The sequence below is a fragment of the Canis lupus genome, chromosome 18 (genome assembly GCF_011100685.1).
Source record: "Canis lupus familiaris isolate Mischka breed German Shepherd chromosome 18, alternate assembly UU_Cfam_GSD_1.0, whole genome shotgun sequence".
Taxonomy (NCBI): Eukaryota; Metazoa; Chordata; class Mammalia; order Carnivora; family Canidae; genus Canis; species Canis lupus.
The window spans coordinates 18,134,289-18,152,238 of NC_049239.1; the positions used below are offsets into that span (position 1 = coordinate 18,134,289).

At 35.4% G+C, this 17,950-nt stretch overlaps 1 protein-coding gene across 6 annotated transcripts in view; it reads left to right on the plus strand.

Moving 5' to 3' along the window:
- Positions 1-17,950, plus strand: part of PHTF2 (putative homeodomain transcription factor 2) — a 113,305-nt gene that overhangs the window by 44,974 nt on the left and 50,381 nt on the right. For 3 of the 6 annotated variants that reach the window (XM_038562817.1, XM_038562820.1, XM_038562819.1), the window contains 2 exons: positions 14,012-14,068; positions 14,412-14,423. In XM_038562817.1, coding sequence (XP_038418745.1) covers positions 14,012-14,068; positions 14,412-14,423 — 69 coding nt within the window. Of the gene's footprint in view, positions 1-14,011; positions 14,069-14,369; positions 14,424-17,950 lie in introns of all 6 variants that reach the window. The other 3 variants (XM_038562818.1, XM_038562821.1, XM_038562822.1) reach the window with 2 other exon arrangements.

Sequence of the window (17,950 nt, forward strand, 5' to 3'; positions counted from 1 at the left end):
TCCTTGAAATAAAGTCTTTGAATTGTGATTTTAAATTTAGGTCTCTTCAGGTAAAATCAAAGGGAAAGAGAGTGATTACTTGTCACAAAAACAATAATCAATCTTAGTTGGTTGGCATATTACTGATCATTTACTTTAGCTCTGCCAATGACTAGTTGAATTGTAGGGGTTTTGGTTTTTGTTTTTGTTTTTTTTTTTTTATTTTGATCTTACCTATTATCATTAAATAGCACTCCGTTTTCTTGAAAGTGTGATGATAGTTGATGAAGTAGTCATAGAATTTTCTTTCCCCTTTCTGGTATATCTAAGAAAACATATCAAATGATTGATCTCATTTGGCAAAAGTGTTCATTTCTTCATCTTCTTAGATTGGGCAATAAAAGGTATAGTAACATAAATATTTAATCTACAGTTTGGAGATGCCTAGGTGGCTTAGTGGATGAGTGTCTGCCTTTGACTCAGGTCATGATCCCAGGGTCCTGGGATCGAGTCCTATTTCAGGCTGCTCTGGGGATCCTGCTTCTCCCTTTGCTTGTGTTTCTGCCTCTCTCTCTTTCTGTCTCTCATGAATAAATAAATAAAATATTTTTAAAAAATCTATAGTTTGATGCAGTAAGACATTTATAGAATTTTCCTTTTGGTTTTACTTAAATTGATGAGACCCTGTTTTAAGGAATTTACAAGGTGTACAGAACTTTAAATTAAGTTGCTTTTTGGGGTTAAATCATGCCCAATACCTGTTAAACAGTACAGTTGAGAGGACATTATAAAAAGGAAATGTTTCCTTTTTTTCCTTTTTTTCCTCTCAGTCTACCTCAGGTGCCTTGGTGGGAATGTTTTCCACTCTTCCAAGATGGCTTAGAGCCTCCACTGTGCACAAGGTGTAATAAAATTGGACTTTTAATTATAATCATGAATACAAAGAGAAAACGATAGCTATTCTTGGGCATGTGATTAATTAAAAACAAATCTTGGCAAGTGAAAGAATGGATATATCTGAAATAGGTGGTATGTTTACTTATTTTCTTTTTGTTTGTTTACTTATTTTCTAAACAAATAGTTTGTAGTGGTTTCTGCTACTAAGACACAGCAGTTTTCACAGATTGCTATTATTTTGAGAAAAGACAACTAAGATTTGTCTTAGGAAGGTAACATTGTGTAATGTTAGATTACACAACATCTGTGTAACATCTGTGTCTGTAGATGGGATCCAAATTCTGTATCTTAAAAGTTGTGTGACCATGAGCATGTTGTTTCTCTCTCTCTGAGACTCAATTTCTTGATTTTTAAAATAGAAGTGAAAATGTTGACTTATGAATGGTTTATGAGAAAATTCCAGCACAGTGTCTGAGAGCTTTTAAAATAAACATTCCCTTTCATGTTGACACAATTTGTATTTGTACCACACACAGATAACTCCATGAGTCTTAATAACTTAGAAATCAATCGCATTAAAACAAAGACAAAAAAACCAAGGCCCTTGGGGCCAGCCATCTTTTGTTTGAATCTGGTTCTGTCATTTGCTGTCTTGTGACTTTGGGCAAGTTATAGAACTTCTCTAGATCTGTTAAATTTTCTTTAAAATTGAAATAACACTGTCTATGTCAAGGATTGTTATGAGGATTAAATGACATTGTATACGTAAAGTAGTTGGCCCAGAGCTTCCTCTGTCATGGGTGTTGTACTAGGTGAATAAGAGCAGGTGACATTTACTGAACACTTACTGGGTGCTACACACTTTCCTAAGTACTTGACATGCATGTAGTCTTCACAATGGGCCTAAGAAATAGGCATTCCTGTCATAGTCCTGATTTTATAATTGAGGAAACTAAGATTCAGAGAAGTCTGATAGTTTGCTTGGGGCCACACAGAGAATGCACAATAGAGCCAGAATTTAAACCCAGGGGCAGTAGACTACAGATTCTATACACTTTAACTGATAGTGATGCCACTCCCAACTTTACAGCCAAATCTGGCCTATTTCTTCTGCCACTTTTTCCTCCCCTGGCTGTGGGGCACTCAGATAGTTGTAGGTAATGGCATTAAATGCCTTTTGTGTCTTGTTCCTTGCCTGGACTGCAGTATGTGAAGAAACAGCAAATGTTCAGTAAATGAAGCAGCAATGATTGTTAATACGACTATTGATTTCACCAGAATGTATTTGCCTCGCCTATTGGAAGTCTTGCACGTATACTGACTAGCTTGGTTTTGGTCAGTGTTACTTAACTGAGTACATCAACTTTCATAAATGCATGTTTGGCTACATGACCTGTGTTGTCAGTGAAAACCTTTTCTTGGACTAGGTAGGGCTTTATTTTAAAAAGTTGTTTAAAATAGTTTAATAATTTGACTATTTTTAACAAAATCAAATTTTATTTAATAAATTGTTGAGATAAAATTTACTCAAAAATTCAAATAATTATTAAGTAATGTTAAATTTTAAGAGTTTGGCCATAAAAGCTTTAAAACCTGAGGATTAATGTTATAACTTTATTAAATAGAATTTTAGCATTTACCCTGGATAATGTGTTTTGACCCTCTGTTTAATTCATGAAGTAAGATACATTTGAATTATTTCATGTGATTGATAAAAGCCACTAATGATCTTTTTTTCCTCATTAGCAAGGAAGGTCTTCATAATTCATGATGCCAGATTAGGTTAAGTGGAAAAGCAGAAGTTAAATTATCTTTGCCAAGATGCCTTCTTGAGAAAGGTTATTAATTGGGCAGTACCTTGATTAATAAATCCACTGAGAATGTACTGCCATGTACCAGCAAGTTGGAAAATAAACAATCTTCTTAAATTATGCAGAGTGGTGTTGGTTTGCATTAACAGCAATGTTCTCATTAAAGTTGGGCTAGGAAAAAACACCACCGTGTTCTGCTTCTAGTTTTCACTACGCACGTCAACTGCGCCAACAGCAACAGCCAACACCTGGGAAGGAAAGGCAAAAAGCAGTCCTGTGTTGAGCCCCTTAGCAGGAGAATTTCTAGAAACTTGTCTGTAAGGCTTTGTTGTTTTAATTTTATTTTTCTTTATTAGCCAACCGTCTCTGTCTGTCTTGTTCATCTGACATTAGTAATGGGGAGAGAATCTGATTGGCTCACCGTGAGTCAGCTGTCTAGCTTTGGATCACTATGAAAGAGGGGTGTGTGCAGGATCAGATGACGCAGACCTGGTTCTCCACCTTGCCCCTCACAGAATAGCAGGCCTTCAGGATACCAGTTCTTCATGCTCAGTGAATGATTTTACTTAAGTATAAATGAGAGACAGGTATTGAATCAAGTAGGTACTTGCTTTTTAATCTTAAAGATTATGTCCTTTTAAAGAGGGGGCTTGGCATTTGAAGATTATTAAGGGACCCCTGAAATCACACTGTATCTAGTAAATCTCTGAAGGTTTATCTTTTCAATCTCTTGGGAACTAGGGAGGCACAGAAAACAGGAATCAGAGGGGACTTGTCCATGGCAACTTCTTTATCTCATATGGCTGGTTCCTGATGGTTGCTCGAGAGGCCAAAAAGCTGCTGATGGCCTAAGAACTTGGCCATCCAGAACTTGGAGTTCTCTCAGTTCCACCATGTAACCATTTACTGGGCTCCCTTCCCTCCTTCCCCCCCTTTCCTATGTGAACCATTTGAATTCCTTCCATCACCACCTGATGCAGTTGAAGTTACCCTTCTGCCACAAGAGTCCCATTAGAATGTTGCTGTTTTCTGGGCCACTTGGTATATATTAGCATCTTGGTTCTTTAACTCATTGTCCCCCCCTTATATCCTAGAATGTAGATGTCTCTCTGCACTTTTACAGTCATAGACTTGACAGTTTTGTTATTAAAGTATAACTTTTTTTTTAAATTAAGGTATAACTTCTTAGCTGAGATTTCCATTCTATAACTCATAGGAAAAACTTTATTTTCATAATGATACTTAATGAAATTGGTTTTGTGCAGTGGCAATTGCTTCCTTAGCACCCAGCACTTTTCCATGAGGAAATGTATTCAGGGGGATCCCTGGGTGGCTCAGTGGTTTGGCGCCTGCCTTTGGCCCAGGGCGCGATCCTGGAGCCCCGGGATCGAGTCCCACATCAGGCTCCTGGCATGGAGCCTGCTTTTCCCTCTTCCTGTGTTTCTGCCTCTCTCTCTCTCTCTCTCTCTCTCTCTCTCTCTCTCTATATATATATATATATATATATATATATATATATCATGAATAAATAAATAAATTTAAAAAAAAAAAGATGCTCTACCTACTTCTACTTCACTCTTCAGCACCACTCACCTGGGCATTTCAAAAAAAAAAAAAAAAGGAAATGTATTCAAAAGCATCTAGCCCAGTGCCTAACACTTGATATTACTGCCATATTAGCTTTTATTTTCTCTTGATATTTTATCATGATTTAAAAGTAATACATGTTGGGGCATCTGGGTGGTGTCGTTGGGTTGGCTATGCATCTGACTCTTGGTTTCAGCTCAGGTCATGATCTCATGGTCATGGGATTCAGCCCCTGGTCTGACTCTATACTTAGCGCGGAGTCTGCTTAGAATTCTGTCTCCCCTACCTCTACCCCTTCCCCTTATCACTGCTCTCTTAAATCTTTTTTTTTAATCTTTTTTTTTTTAAGTAATGTCTATCATAGGAAAAGTGAAAAATGCAGGCAAATATAAAGTCACACAATTGCCCTACTGTTAACCTTGTGAATTTCCCCCAACAAAATTAGGATCATATTGTATTTAGTTTTTCTGCTATCTTGTTTTCATGTAGCATACCAAAAATATTTTTTTCAATCACTGAATATCATTTTAAACAAAATTTTAATAAGCATAATATTCTATTGTATAAATATGCCATAATTTAATTTTTAAACCCTTCCTGTTTACATATAGTATTCATGTCATCAAACTAATCCTTTATTTCTTTAATAGCTTTATAGGTAGAGATTTCTGAATAAACAGGGGTGAACATTTTCAGACTATCAAGACATCAGTATCCACCTGTGTTACCAGACTCTCATCTCATTTGCCATCCCATTCTATATATGGATATCCTTTTCATCCCATTCACACTTTTTATTCTAGACCTATTCATCTTTCTTGGGCTCTGACATCCCCCATTAGGATATTCTCCAATTGAATGTCCTCCTCACCATGCATAGATTTCAATACCCTCTCTGTGCTGGGTTGTCCCAAAATGTGGTTACCTTTCTCACCATGCTCAGGCTCTGAGTCCCCATAGCCCACAAGGCCCCCTTTATACCCCACTTGGGCTGATACCTCACACCTAGCCACACCCATGTGTCAGACACTCTGACACCCTGCTTTAGGCCCCTGTGGTTCTGCCCTAATGACATTAGCACTGGATTGTTCAGGAAAGGCAGAAGAAAGGCAAAGGACACTATACAGTTGGAAGATTTATTGAGGCACCTTGTCAGTTGCATGGCATCATGCCTAGCATAGTGTAGGTATCTGGTGGCAGGGTATACAGGCATGTGTTTGATTCTTCCCTTCCTGATTCTAGTCTCAGTGGTATAGGGAAAAATACAATCATCACCCAGTAGACTTTTTTATTGTCCCCCATTCTCCAAACTCCAAACTTCTATATCTTGGCTCATGCCTTTGCCCCCTATTTAAATGAGATCAAGGTTGTTTGACATGAACATGTTTAACTACCTAAGCATCTCAAAACATTTCAGTATTTTCAGCTCTAATTTTACTTCCTTTCTTGAAACTCTTTCCTCCTTTGGCTTTTATTATAGTTTATTGTCCCACTTTTCTTCCTTCTTGTCTAATTTTTCTAAGTCTTCTTAACCTGACTTTGATACATCTCCTCTCCCAGTGGATATTTATCTTTCTTAATATTTTGTCCTTGATCTCCTGAATCATTTCTATTTCCCTAGATTATCATTAACTACAGATCATCCAAACGCCGAGTTTTTGCTCCTGAGTTCCAGTTTTCATACCTTCCCAATTCTTTGACTCTAGCCCTGATTCCTAGCTGGCTTAGAACTTCAACAGCCTCTTCCCCTCCCGCCCCCCACGCCCCAAATCTTGTTTTTATTCCATGTCGTGGTTAATGATACCAGTGCAGTCCTAGGTACTTAGCCAGAGGTTGTCATTTCTGTCTCTTCCCCAAGCCCACATACTCAGTTTGTTTCCTATTTTTGTGTATTTACTTCACAAACACTACTGTTTTCCAGACCATCTCTCACTTGTATAGTACAAAAGTGCTTACTTGATTCTGCTTTGAATTATAAGTAAATCTCTAACTTTTTTCCTTTGGATTTGGCACTTCTTAGGGGCAGGCTCTAACTTAATTGTTTCTTTTTGTTGAATTAAAGAACACTCTTCTAGACTTTTTTTCTAAACTTGAGTCATTGTTTTACTATACCATTAACTGGTTTTCCCTAGGCGATAGGAACTTGGTCATGATTCATGATTTGATTATATGTATGGACCTGTAATACACTAGTCTTAGGGTTAATGCAGGAAAGGGTGTAATTTTAGATGATGCATAAATTGACAGAATATGTGGGAACATTTTTAAATGGCTTTAACCATTTTTATTTATAATTAATGGAATCTTTGCTAATTACCTAGATTTTAGTATCTATAAGATGATGTTTTCAGACTTTGATATTTCTGTCTGAATGTCAGAGGCTAGCTAGATATGTATTCCCCCCACAAAGATTTTAATCTTTTAAAAAGTTTTATTTTTACTTTTCTCTAGTTAACACTTTTGATTATATGATTCTGCTAATAACTAATAGAAGAAATAAAGAGCAGCTGAAGCAAAGAGGCTACAAAAACACTCTTTTCTTATAATTATTCATAATTATTTCATGATTTAGATTTCTTTCTCCAATTAAGGTATCTTAACTTTGACTACTTACCCATGTCATCCCCTCCTCCAAATAGCACTGTAACTATAGAGGAATGTTTTAATGGTTAAATTAAAAGGCTTTTGTGATTTAACATTTCATGTTTTTTAGAGTTCTAAGAAAAGATTGATTCAGAAGAATTAAAGATTTGGTTAAATGATTTGGTAGTTGTTATACATTCAGAAGAGTCACTAGCTCTTTCCCCATCCGCGGACCACACTTTTTTTGTGTGACATCATCCTAATTCATAATTCATATCCTGTAATTAAGTGATTCAACTTCCTCATTTGTTCCTCATCATTAAAGTCACTTGAGTGACTTCTGTAGGCATGGGGGGGGGGGTGCGTTTGGACACGCACAATGGGCAATCAGAAACATTGGGCAGTATGTTGATGAAAATAGAACATTGTGAAGAAACGAGAATAGAATAGGCGATAGGTGAGCATATAAATGGAGAAGTAAGGGGAATTGATTTCAAGGTAGTAGTTAGAAACAAAGCTCTCTAGGAGCAGTTCTAAGGACTCATAGATATTGCCAGGGATTCAGTAGAGAAATCTGTTTGAATGGCGGTAGTTATGGACAAAGAACAGTGAAAACCTATTTGATAAGCTTTGAGGGTTATACTTTGGAATTAAAAGTTTTAAAAAAATTTTGGCCATCCAAATCATCTTTAGTGAATATAAATAAAAATTAAGTATAGTTCAATTTTATCAGTTTAGAAATGAGGTATTAAGGCTTAGAGAGATTGATTTACAAGAAAGGAAAGAACTACTATTTAAGGAGCACCAACGGCATATGAGACATATTTTTTACATTCTAGTTCTGTGAAGTATGTTTCATTCTCCCTATTTTACAGATGCTCAGACTCAAGAAACTTGCCAGTAACATAAGACTAGTCATGATGGAGGCAGGATGAAAATCCACTTCTCTTGCATAGTCCAGGGTCTTTTCTACTCCTGTCAGTAAACATTAAAAGCCAATCAACTGAGGTAATAAGAACAAAGGATTAAAAACCAACACTCCAAATATAACAAAGGGTATTTTCTGATTGGTAGCTTCTATTTTTATAAAAAAAGAAAAGACTCAAAGATAAAAATTATCTTTGGTTGTACAGCTATTAAATCACTATTAAAATATGAGACTTGTCTGGGGTGCCAGGGTGGTTAAGTGGGATAACCATCTGCCTTGGGCTCAGATCATGATCCCGTGGTCCTGGGATGGAGACCTGGCATCGGGCTCCCTGCTCAGTAGGGAGTCTGCTTCTCCTCCATGTTCCCCCTGTTTGTATTCTCTCTCTCTCTCTCTCTCTTTGTCAAATAAATAAATAATATCTTTTTAAAAATATATGGGACTTGTCATAGGTGTAAAAGAAACACGACCTTTACCTATAAGGGTCTTATAATTGATGATGTATGTATAAAAATATAGTCACAGAAAAAATAGAATATATTTACTGTCACTTTAGAGATGGGAAGAATCAGCAAGGTTACAGGCAACTCTGTTTTTATGTGCTTTTTTTGTTTTTTGGGTTTTGTTTTAAGGAGAAATTGTCTTAAGAGATTCTTTAGCTTCTTGCCTTGAGGGTATCCTTGTCATGCTTTTAACACAGGCTCTTGCTACCAAAGGTAGACTATATTTGTCCTGGCACATGATTGGCCTCTGATATTTAATGAGTGAGCCAAGCTCAGAAGGGATTTGGGCTCTGTGTTAACTTTTTGAATTAAATTTGATGTTTGTGAGAATTAATAGCTTGCTTTTTAGAGTTTCTTTTCTTTTTTTTTTTTTTTAGAGTTTCTGAAATGAGGTTCTAAAAAATGAAACTGAGCATGATAGAAGTAGGAAAAATTAGGACTTTGATATATAATATTATGATCTGTCTGTTCATTCACTAAGGAAAAGAGGTGCTTAAAATATGTGTGCAAATCTGGGCTTCCATTTGCCCTGCTTACATTTACATTTGTGAACTCTAAATCTTTTATTTAAGCACTTAATCTAATTAAACTATTGGTAACTACCTTTTTGAAGCAAGACACCTTCTCTTTAGCCTCTTGTTATTTGAACCACTGCTGTTCTGAATGTGATGACCTAAGCCGTAATCAGATTACCTTTTTCAAATTGTTTTTCAAACATTTCTTTTCTGGAATTCCTTAGTGATATATGTTTCCCATTTCACCATATAATTATCTAGGTTTTAACATTTGTACGTTTGATACCATCATATTCGTTACAATTTTTTTTTTCTCAGAAGCCTGATTCTGGTCGACACTGAGACAAAGTCTTTTTTTCTATCTACCAGTCCTTTCTCCTTATTCCTGATGTTTCCTTTGTCCTTCCCTCTCCCTCCCCTTCCCCATTTTGTTTGTCTTAGTGTACGGAAAGGTAAAAAATTAGGCTGATGATAGGTAGAGGTCGATGATGATTCCCTGTAAAGATATTATTTAGTGACAGAAACATTAATTTCTTAGATAAATAGTTCAAATTTCTTTGGAGTCCACCAGACCTGGATTAGAATCATATAAAAGTTGTACATATCTATTATTGGGGGTGGGGAATGGTACAGTATCAATTAATACAAAGAAGAAAGTAACAGAATTGTTCTCTTGTGTGCTTCTTTTAGATAATTTCTGTTAATGGTTTTCATGTTTCTAAGTACCTACTATATATATTTACATATATACGTAATAGTAACATTAGCTATATTAATTTCAGATTTATACTATGTACATTTTCCTTTTATGAGAGTCTTCAGTATGTCAGGAAGTGTCTATAGTATTCATTTAATTCCGTTTTAATTCATGTGGTATTACTATAATATCTCAATTTCTTCTCATTTTTTTCCTTTCAAAAAATATTTTTACCACTTTCAGGATGCTGTTCCTTCAGTTGTTTTTTTGGTTTGTTTTTAATCAGTCTTAACCTCTGTAAAGGTGCAAAGTTCATTTATAAAAACAGAAGGAAGGGAAATAATACTAGAAATAATAGTTGAGGAAGATACTAGAGATAGAAAAGACAGCAAATAAAGATATTTGCATCTGTGGCTTCAATCTTAGTAGTTGAAGTAGTTGGCTAGGTGTTCTGCCTGGAGGGGTAATAATGCTCACAGTCATTAGGAATTAAAGCCTGTGGGAAGGGAATTTAGAACTGTCCTTACTGTCATTATGGGAAGTATTGGAAGAGATCAACATAGGATTGTGAGACCTGCTGTTGAAGATACACAATGAATTTGTAGAGGGTAAAGTGTTTAGTCTGGGACCAGGCTTTTAAAAAAAAGAAAAAAGCTGACTATAGGTCCTCTCTGGTTGAGTAAGAGTACCCTGGAGGCTTATGGTGTTCATGGCATCTGAGGGAGTAATAACCAGAGTTTTATTTTTTTAAGGTTTTTAATTTATTTATTCATGAGAGACACAGAGAGAAAGAGAGAGAGGCCGAGACACAGGCAGAGGGAGAAGCAGGCTCCATGCAGGGAGCCCGACGTGGGACTCCATCCCGGGTCTCTGGGATCACACCCCAGGCTGAAGGCGGCACTAAACCACTAAGCCACCGGTGCTGCCCAATAACCAGAGTTTTAATAAAATTGCTTACCATAGCCAGGAACCTGAGAATGAACTTCCTTAATACGTACAAAACTGTTGCCTGCACATCCAAAGTAAATCAAGATTTCAGAGTCTTTTCTCATGATATGAGAGAAACAGTGTTTTTCACTCCTTGAAACAGATCGTCAGGAAGAATATGGCCGGAAAGCCATAGAACTACTCATACACTAATTACCGTGGTATTTATAAATCTGCCTGCCAACACAGCATTATTTGTATATACATCCTTTTGTTTCCATAGAATGTTGGGCACTTTTCTAGACATCCAAATAGTGGAGGCATTGTAGGGGGCAGGGGAGAATAGTTAGGAGTAACTGAAATATGGAAGATGCCAAAATATTACATGATATTCTTTTCTCAGTAGAAGAATATATTATCTGATTTAAAATTTCTGTTCTGTTAGACAAATGTTACTGCCAGGATTCCTTTAATCTTTTGTATGTCATTAAAAAATAAGGTAATTTTTTGTCCTGATTTTTTGCAGAGAACTATGATTGAACTCAGCTTTATGATTTAATTTTATGTAGAAGAAATACAAAAGAGAGAGAGAAAGAATTTCAAGTTTAAGTGATTTAGAGTCTGCCAAGTGTCTCTGTGTCAGAGGTAGAATAGAAATAGACCCTTCAGAAAATTTGTTGAGTTACTTGTTTAATTTTGTAAGCACACTTCTGCAAGTTATTCTTTATCCTTGACCCTAAGTCTTGAGCAGATGGTTCTTCTCTTCTTCAGTTTAAGTTTCACTTCTTTTCCTGCTCTATAATGATTGACCAGAAGATCATGTTTCTTTCAGGGGAAGAGCTTGACCTCAGCCACAGGTGTTCTGATCTATCTTGACAGATTTCATCGTGGAATCAAATGAGGCTTTATAGATCAGAAGGAGTCTTTTGAATTCCTTCCCTGTCCTTTCTGGCATTCTGCCAGCACCTTGATTTCATGAGGCCTCTTACCACACACACATCCCAATAAACAAACAGTTTTCAGACACAGTTCAGTCTGAGTTTATATTTAAGAGTAATTTGTTAATGGCCTATGCATTACTAAGCAGAGCTATGACCATGTAAAGCACCTGCATGTAGGTTCATGGCACCATCACAATGTTTTTCAAGAAAAGTAGTCTATTTGCTTATGTAACGGAAGAGTCCATCTGGTAGTATTTTTAAAATAAAAAATGTGTGCTGCAAAGGAAAACCGATGTCTCCATGTGGAGAGACATTTAATTGCTTGTAACTGAAAGTGACATTTATCTAGTTTTTTTTTTTTTTAAAGATTAAGATCCCATATTCTATTACAGTAAAAATTGTCCTTCCTCTAATCCACCAAATCTTTTGGAGGAAAAAGAAACAACAGAATCTCCAAAAAATAAAACCATCTTTATCCTTTTTATAGGAATATCCCTCACCAGCAGTCCTGTTTTTTTTGGTTACATTCTGCTATTTACAAATACCTCAGCCTTCAAAAAGCATTTCCACTTTTAACCACCACTTCACTGCAAGATTTATTAGACTTTCTGAACCCTTTTAAGCCTGGGGCCATAGAGTACCATGCTGGGATTGCATCAAACCTGGTTAGGCCAAGGATTGACGTGCATTTCTCATTGGTCTTTTGCATATGCATTATTTTATTTTCCTTGATGTTAAGGTTGTGGAGCATATGTTTCCATGTGCATATTCTTGTCATCTTGAAATAAAAATATGATTCTTTTAAAAGAAAATTTGGTGCATTGTTTTGTACATGAAAACAAAATACTGCCCAAATGATTATTAAAACGTATTGGTACATGGAGGGCCTAGATGGTTCAGTAGTTAAGCATCTGCCTTTGGCTCAGGTCATGACTGGGGTCCTAGGATCGAGTCCCACATCAGGCTCCCCTGCAGGGAGTCTGCTTCTCCCTCTGCCTCTCATGAATAAATAAAATTTTGTAAAAAAAAAAAAAAACAAAACAAAAAAACTAACATATTGGTACCTGTTCTTTATTAGTTTGGGTTATTGTTCCACTAAAAAATATGCAGTGCCATTGAAATAGAAAATTTATTTTTAAAATAAATTTTGATTGGATTAAACCCAGTTTTTCTGAGTTACCAAGTTAGAGCAGAATTGCTCTTGTGGAATCTGTGTCCCTGTACTTACCTTTTCTGATTTTAAAGAAGATGATCGTTTAATTGAATTCAGAATTTAAGAGGGTAAAGGACAACTAGTCACTTGACAACTAGAGCAGGTCAGCTCTGCCATTAAGTCCAAACAATTGGTTATTGCTTATCTATCCTGCTTTATAGAGACTCATGGCAGTTTCGGTTACATATAAGTAAGTTGTTCAGTCCGTGTCTTGGCCTAGGTGTTCTAAGATTTTAATTTGCAGGGAAAATTATATTACAAAGTGATTTTAAAAATAAGAAAGGAGTTACAGGAAAGTGATGAAAAAGAGAAGAAGATTTAAAGGATCAGAAAAATTAGTATGAATAAGATAGTGTATAAGAGAGAATAATCAAAATGAAGGTGACCATGGAGTCATGTAATCATTTTATTCTACCTCCTTCATGTCTGTCTTTAAACCATCTTGGATTCTCAGTTTCTCATTTCTTGGAACAAGATTTTTAAAAACATGTAGATAAAAGGACTTTTGGGTGGAATGTGATGTTATAAGTCAGAAAATACTCTGCCTGAATATCCTCATAATATCTCTGCCTGTCTCTGGTCTCTGTCTCATCTCTTAATTGTAAGTAACTGAAATAATTTTAATTTCTCAGGATTCTAATTTTCAATTAACACTATAAGTGAAAATCCTCAGTTAAAACTATAAGCTAGTGATCCATTTCAGTGTCCTGTTGAACATTGGGAATTAAGGTGCTGAGGACAGTAGGTGTTAACAGCAAAGAAAGTAGAGACAAACAGTAAGAATGGTTTGTTCATCCTACCCAGGTGAAGGTATAGATCAGAGAACTTTCTAGCATCTGAGAGTAATGGGTATAGAAGCTAAAAGGAATTTTACTTCTGATGTTTACCTTGCATCTTCAATCACTTTCAAGATTTATTTATCAGTTTAAACCATAACCCAAGTGGTAATTGTGATCTACATGTTTATGAATTTTTAGTTCTGTAGAACATTTGTATTTTTTCTTTAAAAAATAACTCCATAAAGAATGTATTATTGGTAGTTTTTTCTTGAAGGTACCAGAGCTGTGTTTATTTAAAATAAAGGATTCCCTAGGGCAGTGGTTCTCAAACTTTAATAGTGCATCAGAATCATCTAGAGGAATTTTTAAAACCTAGATTGCTGGGTGCCACAGCCATATTACTGATTCAGAAATGAGGCCAGAAAGTTTGCATTTCCAGCAAGTTCTCAGGTGATGCTAAAACTTCTGGTCCTGAAGTTGTACCTTTGAAAACTACTGCAGTACAATATTGATCACTGAAGTCTGAGACAAAGCTAAATCTACTCTGTGCTGAGTGAATGCTGAGTTGCTTATAATGCAAGCAGAATTATACCTGTTGGAAAGGTACCAACAATGATCATTTAATGCAGTGTTTTATCTTATTTTTCATAGATTGGAGCATATGATCAACAAATATGGGAAAAATCTGTTGAACAAAGAGAAATCAAGGTAACAAATTTATTTCATTTTGTGTATCCTGAAACAGTTCTATAAATTAATTATTAACCACTTTTTATTTTATATCTTTCCACACACTTTTAAGGTATGAATATTACTTATTCTATCCAAACTTTTAAACAAAGAGGTAAACTCTTATGCTGGCATAATCATGTGTCTTTACCTCTGATGATTGATTGATTGATCTATTTATTTTTGCTTTTTATCATCTTTCTATCTTTTAAAATTTAATTTCTAATGATTATTTTTTATCAGCTCTCTTTCCCTTTCACTTGTCACCTTATACTTCTAGTTTACTTTTCCTCCCTTTTGATGCTGTCATTGCTCTGTACAGTTTATTAAACTGGTAAGTGTTTCAGGACTTTTCCCGCCTGAGTGATCCTGTCAAATGCCGCTCTGCTTCATTGAGATCTGCTTTTGGTGCTACTAACAGAATGACTTGGACGCAAGTAGAGTTGCTGAAGAGTTGGTCATTTTTTAAAAGAACTTAGGAAAGTAAAGCATTAATTAAAATGTTTTTGTAGTAGGTGGTTTCTTCTTGAACATGTAATCACTTATGCTGGTAAGACATTCTCATAGGCTACCTTGCTAGCATGAAAACTATTTTTTAAACTAAATTTGTTCTGTTTCTCAGCAATTGCTCCTTTTTGATAATAAGATTTATATTTTCATTTGCATAGATAATACTAATCTGTGTGTTCCTGCACGAGCTAAATTTAATTTGGGCCCAAAGAATGTTACTTTAGTTGCTTGACATTTTCTATTTTGTATGAAAAGGTTTATATTAGATTGAAAACCAGTGTCTATTGTTTCTTAAAAGTCTCAAAAAAAAATCTCAGTGTTTAGACAACTTAGTCGTCTATAATAAAGAGCAAGATTCTTTGCCATTGGTCAGTTTTAATCTTTAAAGTATTTTCAGGAAGAGTTAAAGTTGCTATAAGCACCTGCTATGTGTTAAATACAGGATTAAATCCTGAGGACAGCAAGATGGAATGTATTACAATTTTGTTGATGAGATTCATAATTACAAATGAGATCAGTTCAGTTAAGGGAGGGATATGTAGGCCTCTACTGGAGAGTGCAGGGGGAGGCAGCCCTGAGGAGGTTAGGGAAGACATCACAGAGGAAGTTACTCATGAGCTGAGTTTGACAAACATTAGGGAGAATGAGGAAAACATTCCAGATAGAACGAAGAGCATATAGAAATAAACATGCAGGAAGGATGGAGCATGATTGACTAAGGAATCCTTGAGGAGCTTGGTAGGTAATAGGTTGGATGGAGGAAGGAGATTGGGGCAGCTAGTCGGGAAGCTTTACAAGAAAATAGGAGTCAGATAGTGCAGGTGCTTGACTGCCTCACCCCAGAGTCTGGATGTAATCTGGAAAACCATGAGGGGGACATTAAAGGATTTTAAGCAGAACTAGTTACCTGATTAAATTTATGTTTTAGAAACTTCACTCAGGCAGCACTAAGTGGTATGGGAAATACTAGAAGAGGAACAGATTTAAAATTGTGCTTTAGAAATATTTAGGTGGTACTTGGAGAAGAGATTGGGGAATAAAGTGTGCGTGTGTATACATGCATATGTGTATATGTGTGCTCTGTTTATTATAACATTATGTAGATGCAGCTCTAGGAGTGAGGAGATTTACACTGGGTGATGACAGTAAAAAGCTGAGAATGGAACACTACAAAACATCAACATTTAATGGACAGGTAAAGGAAGAGATGTAAGTGAAGGAGGTGAGAGATCCATGAGACAGTAGTCTAGCAAGAGTATCATGAAGAGTAAAAATACCTCAAGCAAGCAAAGAGCAGCATGCGGGTTTAGTAAGATACCTTGAAACCTCTTAAGCTGCTCATCACAAAACACTACATTCCTCACTTTTTGGAACTATTTTAATGCCGAAACAGAGGTTAGGGTAACGGAGGATTATATTAGTCTTTCCTGGGTGTACTGACAGGATGAACTTGGAGAACTATAGCTTTTTTCTGAAATCTATCTTCCTTTAAAGATAGTATTTTATAATAGTAATTGTAGAATTAAAAAGTATTAAAGTTAACACTTATTATTTTGAATTAAATAACAGGGTCTATTTGTTGACAAGCCTAAAACATTCCATTCTTGCTAAACATTTTAGTTGAGGCAAGTTATTTGTATTGCAAAATAATTTTGCATTTATTCTAAGGGAGATAGAGAAATTACTGTGATGTATTAATATTTGATTTCAAAAGAAACCCAAAACACTGCCCCAGAGAAGACTCTGCGGAATGCAGTGAATTTGTCCTCCCTAATGGATTGTCTGTATGTCACAGCAGTGATCAGCAACTAAAGAAACAAAAGAGCCATGAAAACATGTTCTTGGATATGTTTATTTTTTTTAATTGAAGACCCTTACTTGATATTGCTAAGGTTTTTTGTAAGTTGCAAATTATTTTCTTCTTAAACATTTTAGAAATTATACCTGAAAACTTCCATTCCCTGATCACCTTGACCCAAATTTAGAAGTAAATGTGGAATTTCCCCCCAGTGTTAGTACTTACTAGAATTGTATAGCCTCGGTAAAAAGAATTATGCTATTTAAAGTCATTATAGAGGAAAAACAGGATGGGGGAAACTAAATAGGATTTCTGGAAAGTGAAACTGATAGTTACATCCTTTGGTAGGAGTCACAGTATTATAATAGCTCCATGCATGGGAAGCCTGCATCGTTGAACAGAAGTACTTTCTAAATTTAAACAGCTGTTGTAAGCTTTTTGGCTCAACATTATCTGTGTACTTACAGATTTTTAAAAATTCAGAACTTAAAAAAAAATTCAGAACTTCATACAATTTGTATTATTGTGCCTTAGGAATGTACTGTAAGATTTTAAGTGTATATCCAAAAAAAATATATTACTTAGATTCTTACAGATTAATTGTATTTGTGGTGTCTGATTATTTCTACTTTCTAATTTAATCACTAGTTATTAAAATCTTTTCTTTTGAACTTAGTTTTCATTTTTTGTTCATTTAAACTTTTTGATGGTCCATAATTATAGTTAGTCCTGAAAGCTATGTTATTTTGTGTGAATATAGTTTACTCTAAACCAATTTAAAATTTTCCAACTTATTGGGCACCTGAGTGGTTCAGTTAGTTAGGCATCTGCCTTTGTTTTGGGTAGTGATCCCAGAGTCCTGGGATTGAGCCCCCCATCGGGCTGCCTGGTAGGTAGGGAATCTGCTTCTCCCTCTGCCCCTCACCCTGCTCATATTCTCTGTATCTCTCACTCTCTCTCTCAAATAAGTAAAATCTATTAAATTTTTTTTAAATAAAAAATAAAATTTTCCAACTTAAAATATCTACTTAAACTGATTTTATGAATACTTACATATGAATACTAATATCTTTTTTGTGATTAAAATTATAAATGTTATGAGATTTATCAATGAAATTCTTCTTTGTTTTTCTTTTTTTAAACCCTCTAAATATTCTGATAGGTTACCTTGAAGGGAGTTTTATCAGAAGTGGCAATTATAAAAAATATAAGTAAATAGATAAATAGATCAATAGATACATATATATGGGGCGCCTAGTCAGTTAAGCATTTAACTCTTGATTTTGGCTCATAATCTCAGGATGGTGAGATCAAGCACTGGGCATGGAGCCTGTTTAAGATTCTCTCTCTGCTTTTCCTTCTGCTTCCCTCCGAGACCCTGCTTCGCTCTCTCTTTGAAATAAAATAAAATGAAAATGGCAATTGTGTTGTGACTCTACAATGTAGCTCAAAATAAATGTTTTAATAAAATATAAAATAGGAAATGAACCATGTACGAAAAAGGTCAAGAAGAATGAACATGTTGAAAGACAACACAATTGCATAAATCAAGA